At 33.6% G+C, this 16,844-nt stretch overlaps 1 protein-coding gene across 1 annotated transcript in view; it reads left to right on the forward strand.

The window, feature by feature from the left end:
• Window positions 1-16,500, forward strand: part of LOC108903689 (homeobox protein Hox-A4-like) — a 118,331-nt gene extending 101,831 nt beyond the window's left edge. Inside the window, exon 2 of the mRNA XM_018705948.2 lies at window positions 15,810-16,500. Coding sequence (XP_018561464.1) covers window positions 15,810-16,189 — 380 coding nt within the window. The 3' untranslated portion in view covers window positions 16,190-16,500. The remainder of the gene's footprint in view (window positions 1-15,809) is intronic.
• The last annotated feature ends 344 nt before the right edge of the window (window positions 16,501-16,844 follow it).

Here is a 16,844-nt window from a genome sequence, read left to right on the forward strand (position 1 = left end):
TGGAATATATGAAGTCTATAACACCTAATAATAAATATAATTCATTATAACCTTTATTTCATAGATGCATAAGGTGTATTAAGCACCTTCCAGTTAAACTGATTGAATAATGAGTATGGAGATGATTGCTTTTTTTTAATAAAAGTTGTATATTGGTTATAAAAGTTTTAATATGCGCTATACACATTATTCTAGATAAACAGTTTAATAAGCCCATTTCTTCCTCATATATTTGTTGTTGCATTTGCATACAGATTTTTATATAAGAACCGTTCTCCGTGTTTCTAAAATGACACCAAAAGCAAGGTGAAAGGGTGAAATTCTTTCCCTCAGATGAATCAACCCATTAGAATCACAACGACCTTTATTTGCATAATGACTCCTTGACCGATACAATATCAATCTACACCAGTGCAGAGGTGTATATGAAGACATTATCGATTATAATAAAAAAACCAACACTGGAAAGCAAACCTATTATCATCTAATAAGTGTAAATCAGAATATCCGCCGGCCCGGTAAAAGTCTTTACAGTTTTAATTAGTTTGCGATATCTTAATGACCCATAGATAAAACTAACAGCTTCACGGAAAAGCTTTGAGCTATTATTTATTGTGTTTTAATGACGGTTACGTAATGGCCCGGCCATATGGGCGAACGGTGAGGTTTCACTTTTTTATTTTCACGTTTTACCCAAATAAGCGGTCTTAATGGTCGGGTACTGTTACCTCCGATTAGGGTACAGTGATATTATGCTAAGTGGCCGACGATAACTTCTGGACACCACAATTTAAAAGGAGTTCAACGAGGGCGGTGGATTTTTTTAATTAGGATACGTTTTTACAAAACCAATAGGAGCGTGTCAATATTCTAGTCACTAGTAACTGTCAATATGATATAACATATGCACTGAATGCATCCGTAGAAAAAGTAACGTTGTTTCAATTTTTGGCAGCAGTTAACTAAATGTTACTACAACTAAGCTTTCTTCTTCTTCTTCTTCTTCTTCTTCTTCTTCTTCTACTACTACTACTACTACTACTACTACTACTACTACTACTACTACTACTACTACTACTACTACTACTACTACTACTACTACTACTTGTGATTGGTTCTAATCAAACTCATAGTACCGCGGCCTTATCAGGCCTATTGTGCATGCCACTATTCAGACCCATTCAGCAAGTAGTTTTGTCCTTTTTGCAAAGTCCAAAAGCGTCTTTGTGGACACATCTCTCAGCTTCTTGGGCACCAGAGAAGATTTTCCCAGGAGCATCATTCTGTTCCATGCAAAACCTGAGCAGGATATATAGAGAAATTTTATCGGCCGAGTCACATTCTCAGCAGCCTCAGCTTGTATAGTGGCAGTGTCCCGTTATAAGTCTCGTTACTTTCCTGAGCCGAATTTTATTCAAACTCGGCAACTGATTCGTTCTTCTCTGCAAAGCTAAAGTTCCTTAGCATAGCTTTTCCTTGGTCTTGAGGTCCAATATTTTCTGTGTTCTGATTCAGTTCATTTGCCCAGAGCCTCCCTGACCTCACTGGAAGATGTGCCACAAAAAGGTTCCGGAGCAATTCACTCTATTTCCTGGTATAATAAATAATAATAGTCAAAAATATCTAAATCCTTAACTACTTCAAAAACGTATAATTTATAATTTAATCGTATAGAATGGAAACACGTGTGTTTATTAACATTAACATCTAATTCATTATTGTCATACCAGTTCGCTATGATACACATTATTCAGCAATAACAGACAATCACCAAAGGACTTATTTAATATTAAATCGTTTATAAAAATAAAGAAAGCAGTGGTCCAAGATTTGAGCCCGGAGATACACCTCATAATGGGACAAATGTTGGTGATTTGAAACCCTTGATTTCAACAAACTGCTGACGGTTAATCATATATGAATGAAACCTATTGAAACAACCTATTGAGTTGTGACAACAAACCGTTCCAGCTTATGTAACATCAGTATAAAGTACTCACTTCTATCAAAGACAGTATAAACAACATCAATTTGGCCTTGTTCTAAGTGTTCTGATATGTGTTATCAGAGAATCAAGATTTGTTATATATGATCTTCTGTTGTTCTCTGACTGGTCTGACCATTAAATGGTATGATGACTTCCTCATATTGCAGAGGTGTCTCTTTAGCCAACAGTGCCCGGTCTGAATACCCGTCAGCAGACGAAGGCTTACCCTGGACATAGCCAAGTATTTTTTGCCTGTCTTTGCTGGGGTATCTTAAGACAGCTGTTTATTTGTGGCTATATGAAGGCTATATTTCTAGTTTACATTACAAAAGTAGCCACGCTAATTATTATCAATGTCTTGGACTTCTTTTTTGTTTAAAATAATGATCTAATTAAATTTTTTAGCAAATTTTTTAAAGAAAATATTAAAAAACGAAAACGAGCCAACTTTCGTGAACTAAGCTACTTAAATGGAACATCTTGTATACACTGAATCCAATTTCCATCAAAAAATGGATCTGACCATTAACGATACATTCTTTAATTGATATTACGAACGAGAAAGCGCAAGGCGAGAATTATCAACGCCAACAATATCATTAAGCTGTCCGTACGATCACTGTTTATTGGGAGACGGTACAGCGGTACAGCCTAGGAATTACCAAAGATAAATGAGTATATTATTATAATTTTACGTCTTCATTTGCGTGTGGGCTCTTTCGGTGCTTCGCCCCGGGCTGGGAACGATAGGCTCGATTCGACTACTGATGTAATGACTGGGTTCGGTGGTGCTTCCTGTACATGCTGCATGAGAACTCTTTGCCTCCGTTTACAGGGGTCAGCTCGGGTCTGATTGGCTGCAAATCGGTGAAGAGCATAATTCCAGACATTGCCAGAATGGTCTGTTTTCCCAGTAACTAGAATCAGAAAAGTTTTATCTCTAATAGTGAAACAAAATACTTAAAATGTTCTTCATCATTTTATTTTTCAACACAGTCTATCGTGACTTAAGCGCACTAATGCCACCTGCCTTAAAACAAATAAAAATAAACTGATAGTTTTGATCTGCAAAATGCCGTCCTCTGGCGTGTTTCTTCAAGCAGCTGAATAAAAAGATATCAGATGGGGTCAAATCCGGACTATACAGAGGGAGATCCAACTCAGAGAAGTTACCTACTACTGTCTCGGAGAGCTTTGGCTGCTTTGTGAACTCGTACGTACCATAGATTACTGTTGTGCCTTTTGGTCATAAAAGAAGGTGGCCATGGTCTAATGAAATGAAAGGGCCATGAAATGGCCTAACTGAAGAGGCCATTTTAAAAAGCAAAAAAAAACTTTTAATATAATTTTGCAACATTTATCATATAGAATTGTAATAATGCCAATGGATTTTTTAAAATTTTTATTATTTTCGGACTCACCTAACATTTTACAACAGAAAAGGTACCTTGAATTTTTTTCCTATTAGAAAAATGGCCGGAAACTATATAAAAACAATAATCATAGAAACAATCAGTTTTGACACCTTCTGATAAAACGCACGATTCCAATCAATTCATCATTGATCATTTCACTCATTCAAAAATTCCTAGAGAATTTTGTTTGACATCACAACTTTGAATTATTCGATTTCGTAACTGATAGTACTAAGTAGTACAGATGTCTTATACACAAGAGACTTGAGGTGACGCCATACAGAAAAGTCGCAAGGATTCAAATCGGGACTGCGAGGTGGATAAGCTTGGGGACCTGTGCGTCCAATCCAGCTATTAGGAAAGGGGTTGTCGCGGTACTAACAAGCTACACGGCTGAAATGAGCAAGGATTCATATCGGAACTGCGAGCTGGCTAAGCTTGGGGACCTGCGCGTTCAATCCAGCGATTAGGAAATGTGTTGCCGAGGTACTGACGTGCCACACGGCTGAAATGAGCTGGGACACCGTCGTGCATAAACCAGAAATTTGCTCTTGCGTGTAGAGATACATCTTTCAATAAAACGTTTAGTTCTTCGGCTAGAAACTGCCTATACAAGTAACCAGTTATCTAGCTTGTAAAAAGCACGGTCCAATAAGATAGTCATGAATAATCCCTATCCATACATTCAGCGAAATGATTGCTGAAACGACCATCTCTTATTGCATAGAGATTTTCGTTCGCCCAAAATGTTCATTATGATTTTTTGTTGTATAATGTTAGGCAAGTCCGAAAATAATAAAAATTTAAAATAATCCATTGGCGTTCTACATTTTATGACGATAACGTCGACTGGCTCACACCTAACTACGCCACTGATGGCAGACAAAAATTGACTTTCTACTGAAAATGCAGGTCTTTACCAACGTACAAGCTGCCAAATTTTGAGAAAAGAAAGTTTTTTATTAAGAAAATTAAATATCTTTTAATTTAGACCTCTCAGGCATTTCTGCCTTTTTTCCAATTACTTAAGGTTTTATATTTAGTTGCAATATATTTTGACATATTGGACATGGATATGGTCCAAAATTCGTATAAATTATTATATAATTAAAATGAGTTACACAAACTGAAATATTATAGAAATTAAAATAGAGTAAGTTATTCTCCATATTCTAATTCCTAATAATATTTCAAATTTCTACTTCTGTGTAACCCATTTTAATTATATAATAATACAAACTGTCAATCAATAACAATACTACCTGTCATTATCACGACCTACCATATAACATTGCCCATGAAAAATTGACCTCACACGGTCTAATTAGTGAGATTTAGTTAAAATACTTATAGGCATCTTGGACCGTATCAATGCCCGACATGTCAAAATATATTGCAACTAAATCTAAATTCTTCACGTAATTGGAAAAATACAGAAATGCCTAAAAGATAGAAGATAGAAGAAAGAACAATGTCTTATTTTCTTAATAAAAAACCTTCTTTTCGTTATTAATATTGTCTCGCTTATGATCCAACAAACCCTATATGACTATGCTCAACAGGGAACATTATATCCAAATATGCAAAAATATACAGGGTATTCCAATTAAATTAACAAAGTTAATTAACATCCGCGGCCATTTTATTTGGACTTCATTTGTTTTTCTACTATCATTTTCGAAAAATTCATTCGTGCAACTTTTGTATTTCACATTTTTTTATACTCTTAAAATAAAAAAGTTAAAGGGGACGAGGGGGGTCAAAATATACTGAATAACCCTGTTCACCCTTACATGTTTGTAGAATTTTTTTTCTGTAAATACCATAAGAAATTGTATCCTGAAGTTACGGAAGGTACTTAGAAAACACCCTGTATATATTATATAATATATGTATATTTAAATATTATTACAAAATTAACTCATATAAGGACATTTCTCACAAAATTGTAGAGATCAATTCGTTTAACATGGACTTGCAATAATATTAGAAATCTTGTTCATAAAATTTTAAACATCCTCTATTTTTATAATTTAAAAACAAAATTTGTTAAACTCTTCCTCAGATTCGAGGAATATCAAAGGGAATAAGTATATTTTTTCGTTAATTTTACCTTCTAAAATTGGATTCTTATTTTAAACCATCAAATCTAATTAAAAAAGAAACATTATTACCTGTTTTGATAATTCAAAAGTATTGATTTTTTTAAACCCTAGCTATATTTAATTGATTGATCATTTTGGTGCAAGGATTTAATTTAACTAATTTCTTATTTTTTTCAAGACTGGAAGAATGCGCAATAAACAGAGATCACAAAAATCCTGAAATATATTTTCGAAGCACCTCGTATAGGTACCTATGAAATTAATTGGCAGCGTATCTAGATAATCGTTTACATAAATCCGGGATCTTTTTGGCACCTCTCAGTTGCATAATAGGCCGCTATTAAAGTCGTCCCGATCGATATCTAGAAGGGGACAAAGGCGCCCGCAGGTAGGCCTTCTCCCCTGACACCGAGATTAACATTCAATTAGCCAAACAATTAATCCCGAAAGTTGCGCGGCCGAGCGTGTGAAAGTGAGGACGCGGTGGGCATCCTCCCGATAATTACAAGGTGCTGGAATGGGGGTACCAAAACATCCGTGGAATTCCCAAAAAATTCAATATCCACCCGAGATTACAGTTTAAAATATTAACTCGCAGTTACACTGCTGTAGGTGAGACTGGGCGAGCATCCCAGCTGGCCATGCGAGTAGAGACGATGCTCGATTGTTCTGGTAGTCGAGAGTGACGCGATGGGCCGGTGTCGGCGGGCACCATCAAAGGATCTGCGTTAGTCACACCTGCCAAGCACTACCAGTGCGTTAGCCGACGTCTCTTCTGGCCAACCAAATGGAATGATTTGGCAATATCATTAATAATAATAATGCACTGTACAACCGGGCAGTGTATTTGCATTTTCGACGCGCTGAAAAAGATGTTGAAGGATCGATTCTTGCGTTCATGTGGTATCAATGTTGCCAATGTCCCTGAGTCAGTTTCCGTCAAATAGTTAGCAAAAATCTATTAGAAACAGCTAAAAGTTAAAAAAGAAAATTTACGGTTTTGACTTGACTTTTAAGCTTTAAATAAAACGTATTTATTAATAGGTAATAAAACTTATTAATAAACAAAAATTAGACACAAGATCTATATTTTAAACTGTTTCTATAGTTTTAAATAAACTGAAAGTTACTTATTTCTTGAAAATTAAGAATATGATTCACAAAATTATGAATATTGTTCTAAATGGCTAAAAACTTCTCTTAAAAGCAGCAAATAAATTTACAAGTAAGTATATAAAATAATAATTAAAAATTTAAAATACCTATCCTTTGATTTATTTTTTAATTAGTCAGCACTAAGTAAACGTTTAAAAAAACAAAAAGGATTATTGCATTTTTTCATCTCAGTCGTATGCCCACCTCTCCCAATCTTTATTATAATATCGATAGACATCTATTCACAGGTTCTTATATTTGTAATTCATTGATAAAATTATCAATCACTTACATTTTCTTAAAAGAAAAAAACAATTATATTATTAGTTCTCATATTCTACCACCAAAAGTTTGAAGAAGTGGGATTGAATGTCTTTTGCAAACCTAAATTTCTGGTATCGAACATCGTTTTTTTTTAAATTTTTGAATTTGAATTAGCATTACAATAAAATAATCATAATATTGGATGTTCCAAAATACAAGCAAGATTTGAATTTTGCGCCAATATAAGACAGCGTGACAGCCCATTTTGCTTGTTGAGCAATATTTTAAAAATAATGAAGGTTTGGCAGCTACAGTTTTCGTACAAAATATGGTCGAAAGAGTTCATTGAATGGATTATGGAACAACAACAAATATGTAGATGATGATTTTTCGAACAAAATCAGCTTCAACAGCTCATTTTTATCTTGATTGCTTCGTTGACCGACAAAATTGTCGCATTTGGGGTTCAAAAAATCCACGAGTGATTGTTGAGAAACAAATGCATCCACAATGTGTCACTGGTGCGGATTTTGGACTGGATTGGACTATTCTACGAAAATGCCACTGGTAAGGAAATAAATAACAGTTAATGGTATTCGCTATCAGGACATGATAGTCCAGTTTTTGTGTCTAAATTGCAAGATATAAATGTAGACGACATGTGGTTTCAACAAGACGGTGCCACATGCCATATAGCTCGAGTGGTCGTATGATTTCCCGTTTGAGTGATTAGAATTGACTGCCCAGGTTTATGCCGACAAGGCTACGATCACCCACGACGGAAATTGAGGAAGTATCAACGAAATTCAGCGGCATTTGAGCAAAATGGTCATGGAAAATTTCGATAAAAGAATACGTATGTGCCAGCAAAACCATGGAGGCCATTTACCCTATACGCTTTTCCATATGTAATCCTACACTTGCTGTATACTTTTTGAATCAATACAAAAATACAATCTTTAATTAAAAACCTGTGTTTTCTATCAAAATTACTTCTTGCTTGAATTTTGGGACACCCTTTACATACCCTTTTGAAAGCTTCTTTATGGTTTACGTGAAAGAGAGGGATTATGAAAAAATATTTATAGATACGGTCGCTACGTTTGTAGTAGCCAAAACGAGAAATCGTATCACAACAAATGACTATTAATATCGATAATTTTAATGTCAGCGCGGCACGGTTCGGCATCGCCTTCAAAATAAACAGGAGGAAGTTTACAAGAGAAAGAAATCAAGCGTCAAGCCTGATGTTAACGCTAATAGACTGCGAAGCGTTGAAACTGTGTTATTTTTAACGAGACGTCGCTTTGATTTAACGTATTAAATCGGAGTTAACAGTTGACAGAAGTATTTAAAACAACATACATTTCTGCTTCTCGTCTTGATACGTTTATGGCCACGAAAAAATTCACTTTAAAGGCGGCCGCGACTTTAATTACTCGTATTAAAACCGATAAATCATAACTCCCATGACTGAGACAAACGAAAACATAATAATCACGGATTTTATAGCCAATAAAAATTCATAATAATCCCGGCGGTGTAAACGTTGCGCGTTATCCGCTACATTAGCACCACTTTATTGGATAAATTCCTCAAATTTACTCCTCTGTTGCCTGTCAGGGCCATTTATACGTATTAAGCCAACATATCGACACCCACCCCTAGTCGGAGTCGCTCATATACACCCTCCTTCTGATAGATTTCATCCCTCGAGTTAATCGAACGTTTGCTTTATTGAAAGTCGTAGCTTGTGTGATCATCGACAATAAGTGGCGACTTTTGCATGCCAGCCAGAATTAATGAATATAATTATAAAAAGTTCCAGGACAATAAAAAATTTCATCTTACGTATAGAAAAAGTACATGGCCGTATTTGTTCGTTCTTGGAACTATAATTTTTCTAATATTCTTGCTATGCATACACCAATTTAAACCAAATTTGTTGTGGGCAACTATATAATTTAATGTTGCCTCAAGAGGGGCATTTATATGCGCAATTTTTTGTTCAGCATTTTAGAAAATCTAAGAAAGTTAGAAACAACATATCTTCACTGTACCAGTTATATAAGTTTTCTTCAGGGTATAACACAACTGACAATACAATCGAAAAAAAAAACATATTTTTACCTCGTATTCCTTCGCTTCCTGAATTTTGCACGCCTGCTGAACACACAGAAAATCGCTTACGGTACTATAAACATAATCACAACCAGCAGAATGCTTTCAGGAAAATATTAACACGTGCATTAATCACAATTATTGAGTATATTTACAAATTTGCTGAACAAAACAGGAAAGGTACATTTTCTGATGTTCTCCATCTTCATCTTCAATGCGAAAAATTAAAGGAGTTGCTCTAGTCTTTGCTCTGTCGTTGGTGATGCTATAAATATATATACACGTTACATTTAGGTTATGCCTGATGTAATCTGAATGAATTGTAGTTGAATGTCATACAATACCAAAAACAATAATGCCCCATTTTTTAATTATAATCTGAAAGAAGTATTGAATAGAGCGAGCAATATAATTGAACTGGGAGTAAAATTCGAAGAAAAAACAACTTTCGGTAGTTCTATTGTAGTGCTTATAAAAATTTAGGTTTTTTAATTTAATTTTCTAGAGGTCTTGATCATATCGATCTACTGAACTTACTCTCCAATTCATTCGATAAAAGTAGGCTTGAATATGGGTGGCTTATTTGGAATTTAGATAATCGTAAATATTACATCATCATTGAAAAGATACTGGAAAAAATATAGTCTCATAAACAAACCAGTACGACTTTGTATATAAAAAAGAAAAACTGAATATATTTTTGAGCACTACTAAAGTTTGACTTACCCAAGCTTCAACATGCTTCACACTAAGGACAGCGAATTTTCCGTTAGCATCCATATATGTATATATTATTAATATGTATATTACATACCTATAGTTGTTAAACTGGTTTTGAAACAATAGAACAATTTAATGGGCTTCCACAACTTTTTCATTTGGAAGCGAAGTACACAAAATGTATTGCTTTTAACATTAACAATGAATACTAAACTTGTATATATTTTTTTAATTTTTTTTAGATGTTTTGATGTAGGTGCGCTTAGACATTTTAAGACAAAACTATAATTTGTTTCTGGATATGCTTTTCTTATGAAAAATGTTATTTGTAAATATTTTCACTTTTCATTCCAACAAAACTCGAAATTATATCGATTTTTAACCTATTATCTAATTCATTTCTCTTTTTATACTAAACTTTAGACAAAACTGTTCTCAATATTCAATCACATTATATTATATGTTGCTTTTAACATTTTTAAATATTATATCCGCAGAACTAGAATGTTAATTATATAAGAAACTAAAGATTAACGAAAAAAAATATGTTTGTTAACCAGATGGTTTGATACCGAGAAAGTTACTCCGAGGTATATATTACTTTGTCAAAAATACTACATTAGAATTTAAACGAGACAAATATTATTTATGATCAGCATTAGCGATAAAAAAATTCCATTTCTAACCATTAACTAGCAACATCCGCCTTTGTTTAGAGATTATGGATTCATAATTTCGAAGCATTAAATCACGAAACGGAATAGGATGCTATTTTATTGCTTGTTAGTTTCGATAGAACTACGCGGTTCAATCGACGACAGTCAAAAGATTTATCGCCGAAAAAATAACACCAAAATAGAATCTTTTAGCCATATTTTAAAGATAAATAACCTCTAAATACCCTGTTAAGGTAGGAATCAAAACATTAATCTGTTAAATTAATATGAAACTTTTTGTGCTGAAATGGAGAAAACATTTTGAAAAATGTATTCACAGAAGCTGTACAGAATTTATTTGGAGACCAGGAAGGAGTACATGTATCAAAATTCGTTTTTTAAATTTTACTCGAAAACCAGGCTTTTTTCGAAAAACATATGAAGTAATTTGTAGAAAATTGAAAGACGAATGACGAAAATATCATGGTCGTTCCCGTAAAGCAGTGGCGTACTATTTTATTTTGAAAAATATGCCACCGATACCCTGTATCTCCGCCACTGGAGCATGTGAGTTTTAGGAAAGGCCCTCACATTTTGGACAATGTTTACATTAATACATGTGCCCAATTTCAAATTATTTCGCCTACTAGTTTTTAAATTATTTAAAAAAATTAAAAATATTTTTTTAAGTTTAACACCCTGTATCTTTTTAACGAAGCGTCCTAGATAAAAACTTTATAGGAAAGACTCCCCTTAAAATTCAACAAAGAATACGAGGTTTCATTTGTGAATTACCCTGTACATTTTTAAGAAAATTGTGGTAAAAGAAAGTTAACTGTTGTTCTCGTACTATTTAATGTAGAAATGGTACTTTTGGGAAAGTTTTGTTAAAGGTGCTATGACTTCCGCCGCTTCTCTGTATATTCAATTTCATGAGGTATAGTCTTTCCGAAGTCAGTTGAACACGTACAAAAAAGCCGAGCAATAAAATTTAATGAGTTTCATAGGCGTCCCTAAAAAAGTTTTCTGCAGAAGGTAAAAAATTATAAAAATTTATATATAATGTGTAGAAAATTTCTATTATATGTTCATTTGACCAACAACATATTTTAATTATTTATGTCCTCAAACAATTTTATTATATTGATGGTAAATTTCATTTTGTTCCGTTTCAAAAGGTCTCCAAAATGCCATGTAATAATATTAGTAAACCAAATATCCCTCTTATTTCTCCCTTTCGCTATTGTAATATAATTAATAGAAGGTGCCTATAATAAATTAAAATTACATGAATCACACGAAATTCCGCATTACTGCACTGCACTGCCGGGCGTCTTGTCGACAACTGAAATTTATGACCAGAGCAACAGTGCGCAACGCCGTTTGTCCGCACGCGCATTCTTCAACTGGGCGTATACATTTCTACCATCCTTGGTTCTTCAATTGATATCGGAAAGACTATACCTATGGAATCAATTCACTCTAAATGGTAGTTATCTGTCTTATTCTTAGTGAACTCAACAATAGTGCCCGACAGTTAGATGAAAAGAATGTGTTTCACATGTTTAAACTGTTGAACATTCATAAATTCATATTGCAAATATTACAGAGAGTTTTATTGTTAACATAGGTGTTTGAGATACTAATAAAAAATAATAATTAAATGTAGGTATACATCTTTAAATTTATTACACCCATCAATGATAATTTTATTAAACAATTAGTGTAATTTGTAAGAATGTATTATTATATGGTTTTATTTTATTAATTGCGTATTATTGTAGTTTTCTTTAAAATAAACTTAGTTTCTTTTTAATTATAGTTAATTACCTATACCTATAATTATATCATTTCAGATCTTATTTGAGTTGCATTTTCTTTTACATTTACGCTACGTTAATGCAAATATCCAGAACTCTTTTTATATCATTAAATTCTTTTTCAAGTTCGTTCTGGGCAATATTTGTCAACTTATTTACAATGGCTTCTTGAAGTTCCTCCATCAGTAAGCTATCAGAACCAAACAAATAAAAATCTAGTGATCTAAGATCTGGGAAACGTGGTGGCCATATACCCTTACTAATTACCCGGTCATCATTGTATTCTTTCATAAACCCATGTAATGTATGGGCAATTTCTCCAAATTCTAGAAAGAATGTTACTGATACCTCATTTGTATTTTTAAAAAATAGTCTATGACATGACATAGTTATCCAAATACTAATCTTAACAAGAAGTAAAGTTGTTTAATAGAGTTGCCGTATCCCATAAACGATAATTTTGTAAATGAAATCATTTTTATGCGAAAAAAAGTTATATCTGAAGTGTCATTTTCTTTCAAATTGTCATTGAACCATTTGCAATACTGGATACGTTTTTCAAAATCTAGTGGGTATAATTCCTGTACAACGATAACTTTGTAGGGATGAAAGTGTAGCTTCCTTCTGCTTTGTGACATGAACCAAAGGAGTGTTTATATTCAACTTATAAATAATAATTATAAACGTAGTATTCTAAAGTATTTGGTACCTGTTTGAACAAAGGGTAAAAAATTGCTATTATCAAAGGGGATTAAGCATATTTGGGTATATGAAACTAATAAAACTTTAACCGAGTTAATGTCATGAACATTTAAAAAGTGTAACACTGTTGATTACATAATCCGCCATAACTCTTCCACCTTTACTTTCAGCGATAAGTGAAAATGCTCTTTCACTGTTAACACCTGAATAAATGAGACAAATCCAATTAAAACCGTCGTAAATCATCGCCTAAACGGCCGAAATTTCCCGTAAGATTTCTAATTTCGGATCTATAAACAAAAAAATTAATGGAGATACCGATATTTCGTAAGCCTTCCGTGATAATAAATTAGAAGCAACAGATGTGCATATTTTATATAACAAACGGCTTCCCAGAGTGTTTTAGAACACATCTACTTTTCTCACATATATAATGGTGGTCGCTCTTTAATTTACAGTCTCGTGTCGCGTTATCAAAAAATGTTACACGCTAAAATGCTTGCTGTGTCGGGAAATAATTAGTGGCCTAGGTACTATAATTTTAATAGGGAAGATTTATGGGGGACATGTGGACTTTCTAGCCGAATCCTTTATAATGCTAAACCACCAATTGATAAGGCATAATATATCGACTCCTAACGCAAGTAAAAGGTGACAGGAGAACGTGAGTTTGTAATATATCGAGCTCTTGAGCTAGATATCCAGGAAGTTGAGAAATAAACAATGTGTGTAATATATTTTTGGTACAGACATATTCCCATAGCTGCGAAGGAATGCCAAATACACATTGTACAAACATAGACATGATATTTGAGTGACAGAAATACTTTTTTGCAAATATATTTTTTTTACCTACTAACTTGCCACAGTAATAAGAATTTGGTGACTCAATGTGGAACCTAAGGAAAAACTGCCTGTTTTTCGGGGATCTCTCCTGAATTCGACACGCCCATTTCTTGGGTCCAGAAGTTTCTGTTCTTATCTTACTGGCGGGAACCCTGAGTATCGGGACGCTTTGGCATAACTATGCCATGTTAATAAAAGTCTAATGGACTGAATTTACATTTATATGAATAATTCTGTGACTAACTGAACTTACAAGTAACCCTAGCCTTCCTATAGTGACTCCGTGTAGCAATACGGGACGGATTAGTCCATCTCATTTAATCTATTCTTATAGCTTGGAAAATCCGCCTAAAAAACAGCTATTTGAACTATTACTTTCTTTTCCTCACAACATTCCAACAACTTATTCTTGGAATTCCTACGTTATTTGGAATACATTTCGCGCGTTACTTGAAATATCGATTTTTCTCTTTATACCTACTCAACACATGGCCCCGACAGTTAAAGTGAACTAGTTAAAAAAACATTGCTAAATTTCTCCGAAGGACGACGCTAAACCTACTTGAGAGCCCTTAACTTTCGATAATTTGTATTGACTGATAAAACTAATACTTTACTCTTGGCACAAATTCACGTTTCTTTATTTGCTGTATGTTATTTTGAAAGTCTGAGTATGGCTAATGACTCATGATAAGCAAAACTTTTTATGAAGAATGACTTTTTCCCTTAAAATGCGAAATAAGAGAAATTACAAGTATAGTCAGGTCCATCTATATTGTATCAAGAATTCTCTCATGGTAATCAAAGTTCTTTTTTTCCAATTGCATATACCACCTTTTGTGATTACGGGATAACTCTTGCTAGAATAGTTCTTGAAATTGCTTAAAATTTTTCTGCAGAATTAATTACAGACACTATTTGAGACCCATAAAAATCTCCGCCCTGTATAAATTTCAAGTACAATATTTTTTCCAAAAATTAAAATTAAAAAATTTTCAAGGTTCAACCCTGTGTGTGTTTCTTTGAGATCTCCCAGTTCTCCCCTTATTCAAACACGAAATATAAACAGTCGCCGATAGACTGCCTCTGCTTAGCTAGCCGTGATTTTATTGAGCTCAATTGTTTTGGTTATGCTCCGCCACTTTCAAAGAATCCACCGAGATAATTAAAGAGCTGTCGGCACTTCTCTTTGATGATTTTTTCGTACGAGGTATAAGTGATCATGTTCCCGGTAAAGCCGATTCGACACTTTTTTCCTTTCTTATATAACATAACAAGAAGTTTATTGGGAAAACTAATTATGTATCACATTTTAACCCTCTGCTTCGGCTACGTACACCTAACGGTTATTTAACCTCCTAATTGTTCTAAAAAAACGAGGAAAAAACGTAAAAAAAATCTGGTCGTTAACTACATTAAATAGTGACGGTTAATACTTAAATTATACCATTGGGAATTCAATACGTTTCTTATGTTTCTTTAATTTGATTTGAATTACGTAAATTTCCGAAAAAAATGGGGTTTTACTCATATCTTACGCTACCAAGTTAAGTTTATAAATAAGTTTGTGAAATACAGGTTCTCTCTACTTGCATCGTTTATTTACTGCGAATAAATCACTTATGTACGATAAAAATATTGTTTGTTTGATATAAAAATATTTTAGTTGGCACAAGTAAACATCTACTTGAGAAAACCAAGTCCTGTGACAATTAGACAACTAAAGTTTATGTGTTTACTAATATGAAAATTCTCATTTTGTTCATTAAATACAACTTTCCGTTCTGAAAATATTTTCCTTGGCATAAATAAACTTTAACTAAGGAATTTAATTGCTTATAAATTGTATTTCAAATATACATCCCTTAATAAAACCAAAGAAGAATTAACAACCGTCTCGGTCTCTTAACAGATATTAAATTATTGTATATTAATCACAAATAAATTGTTTAGTGGCATCAAAAACATTGTATATTAATGGCGCTTGCTTCATACTAATGATTTTTCTTCTTTTTCAGATGGCCAGAACCACCTGAACCTCTTCAACAACAGACAGCAACCAAAGAAGAAGCGGAAATCGCGAACGGCCTTCACGAACCACCAGATCTTCGAGCTGGAGAAGCGTTTCCTGTACCAAAAATACCTCAGCCCTGCGGATAGGGACGAAATCGCCTCTAGCTTGGGCCTGACGAACGCTCAAGTGATCACGTGGTTCCAGAATAGGAGAGCGAAACTGAAGAGGGACATGGAGGAGTTAAAAAAAGACGTGGAGAGTGCTAAGCTTCTCAGCGCTCACAAGAGCTTTCTGGAGAATGTCACAGACTTGGGTATATTGAAAAAGAAGGCCATCGTCAACGAGGACGACTGTCCGAAGAATTTGGTGGTGTCGGAGAAATGAACGTTAGTGAACCGAGGATGGGTCAGGTTAACACGAAACGTACTCTAAGAAACGTCTCGGTTTTTTGTAAATATAATTTTGTATTTATCAAATTCAAATAAATTCGTTGTGTAAGATTCTTAACGCTTAGTAGACGTTTCTTTTCTTGTATATTTATGCCATAGGGAATCTACTTATGAATGTGTAATTTTTGTAAAAAATCAACTGTAAATAATGTATATAGTAAAGGTAAATGAATGTTTTGTAAAAGTTGTAAAGTATATTCGTATGGATTGAGCTCTAATTTTACTTATTTATTTTTCGTCTTTTTTGACGGGTATTTGCAATATTTTAATATGTATATTATACGAAGCTTTAGTACTTAAAGATGTCGTTAGCGTCAATGTCAATAAAAGTATTAAAAGTTTTTCGAGACTTCTTTATTTAGTCTTTTTATCGTTCACCCTGTATATTTCATCGCATTTGTTAGAGTTGTTTCAAAATCTTATGAGTTTTGACCTTGATATGCGCAGAAACATAATTCCGACCCTCCCCTAAATTATTCTACGTCCTAAAAACATTACATCCATTATTCACAGTCTATCTCGAGCTGTCGTAGCGTAAACAAGCCTTTGCTCCGATTACAAATATCATAATAAAATGCTCTATTCTTTAT

The sequence above is a fragment of the Anoplophora glabripennis genome, unplaced genomic scaffold (assembly GCF_000390285.2).
Source record: "Anoplophora glabripennis isolate ALB-LARVAE unplaced genomic scaffold, Agla_2.0 scaffold70, whole genome shotgun sequence".
Classification (NCBI taxonomy): Eukaryota; Metazoa; Arthropoda; class Insecta; order Coleoptera; family Cerambycidae; genus Anoplophora; species Anoplophora glabripennis.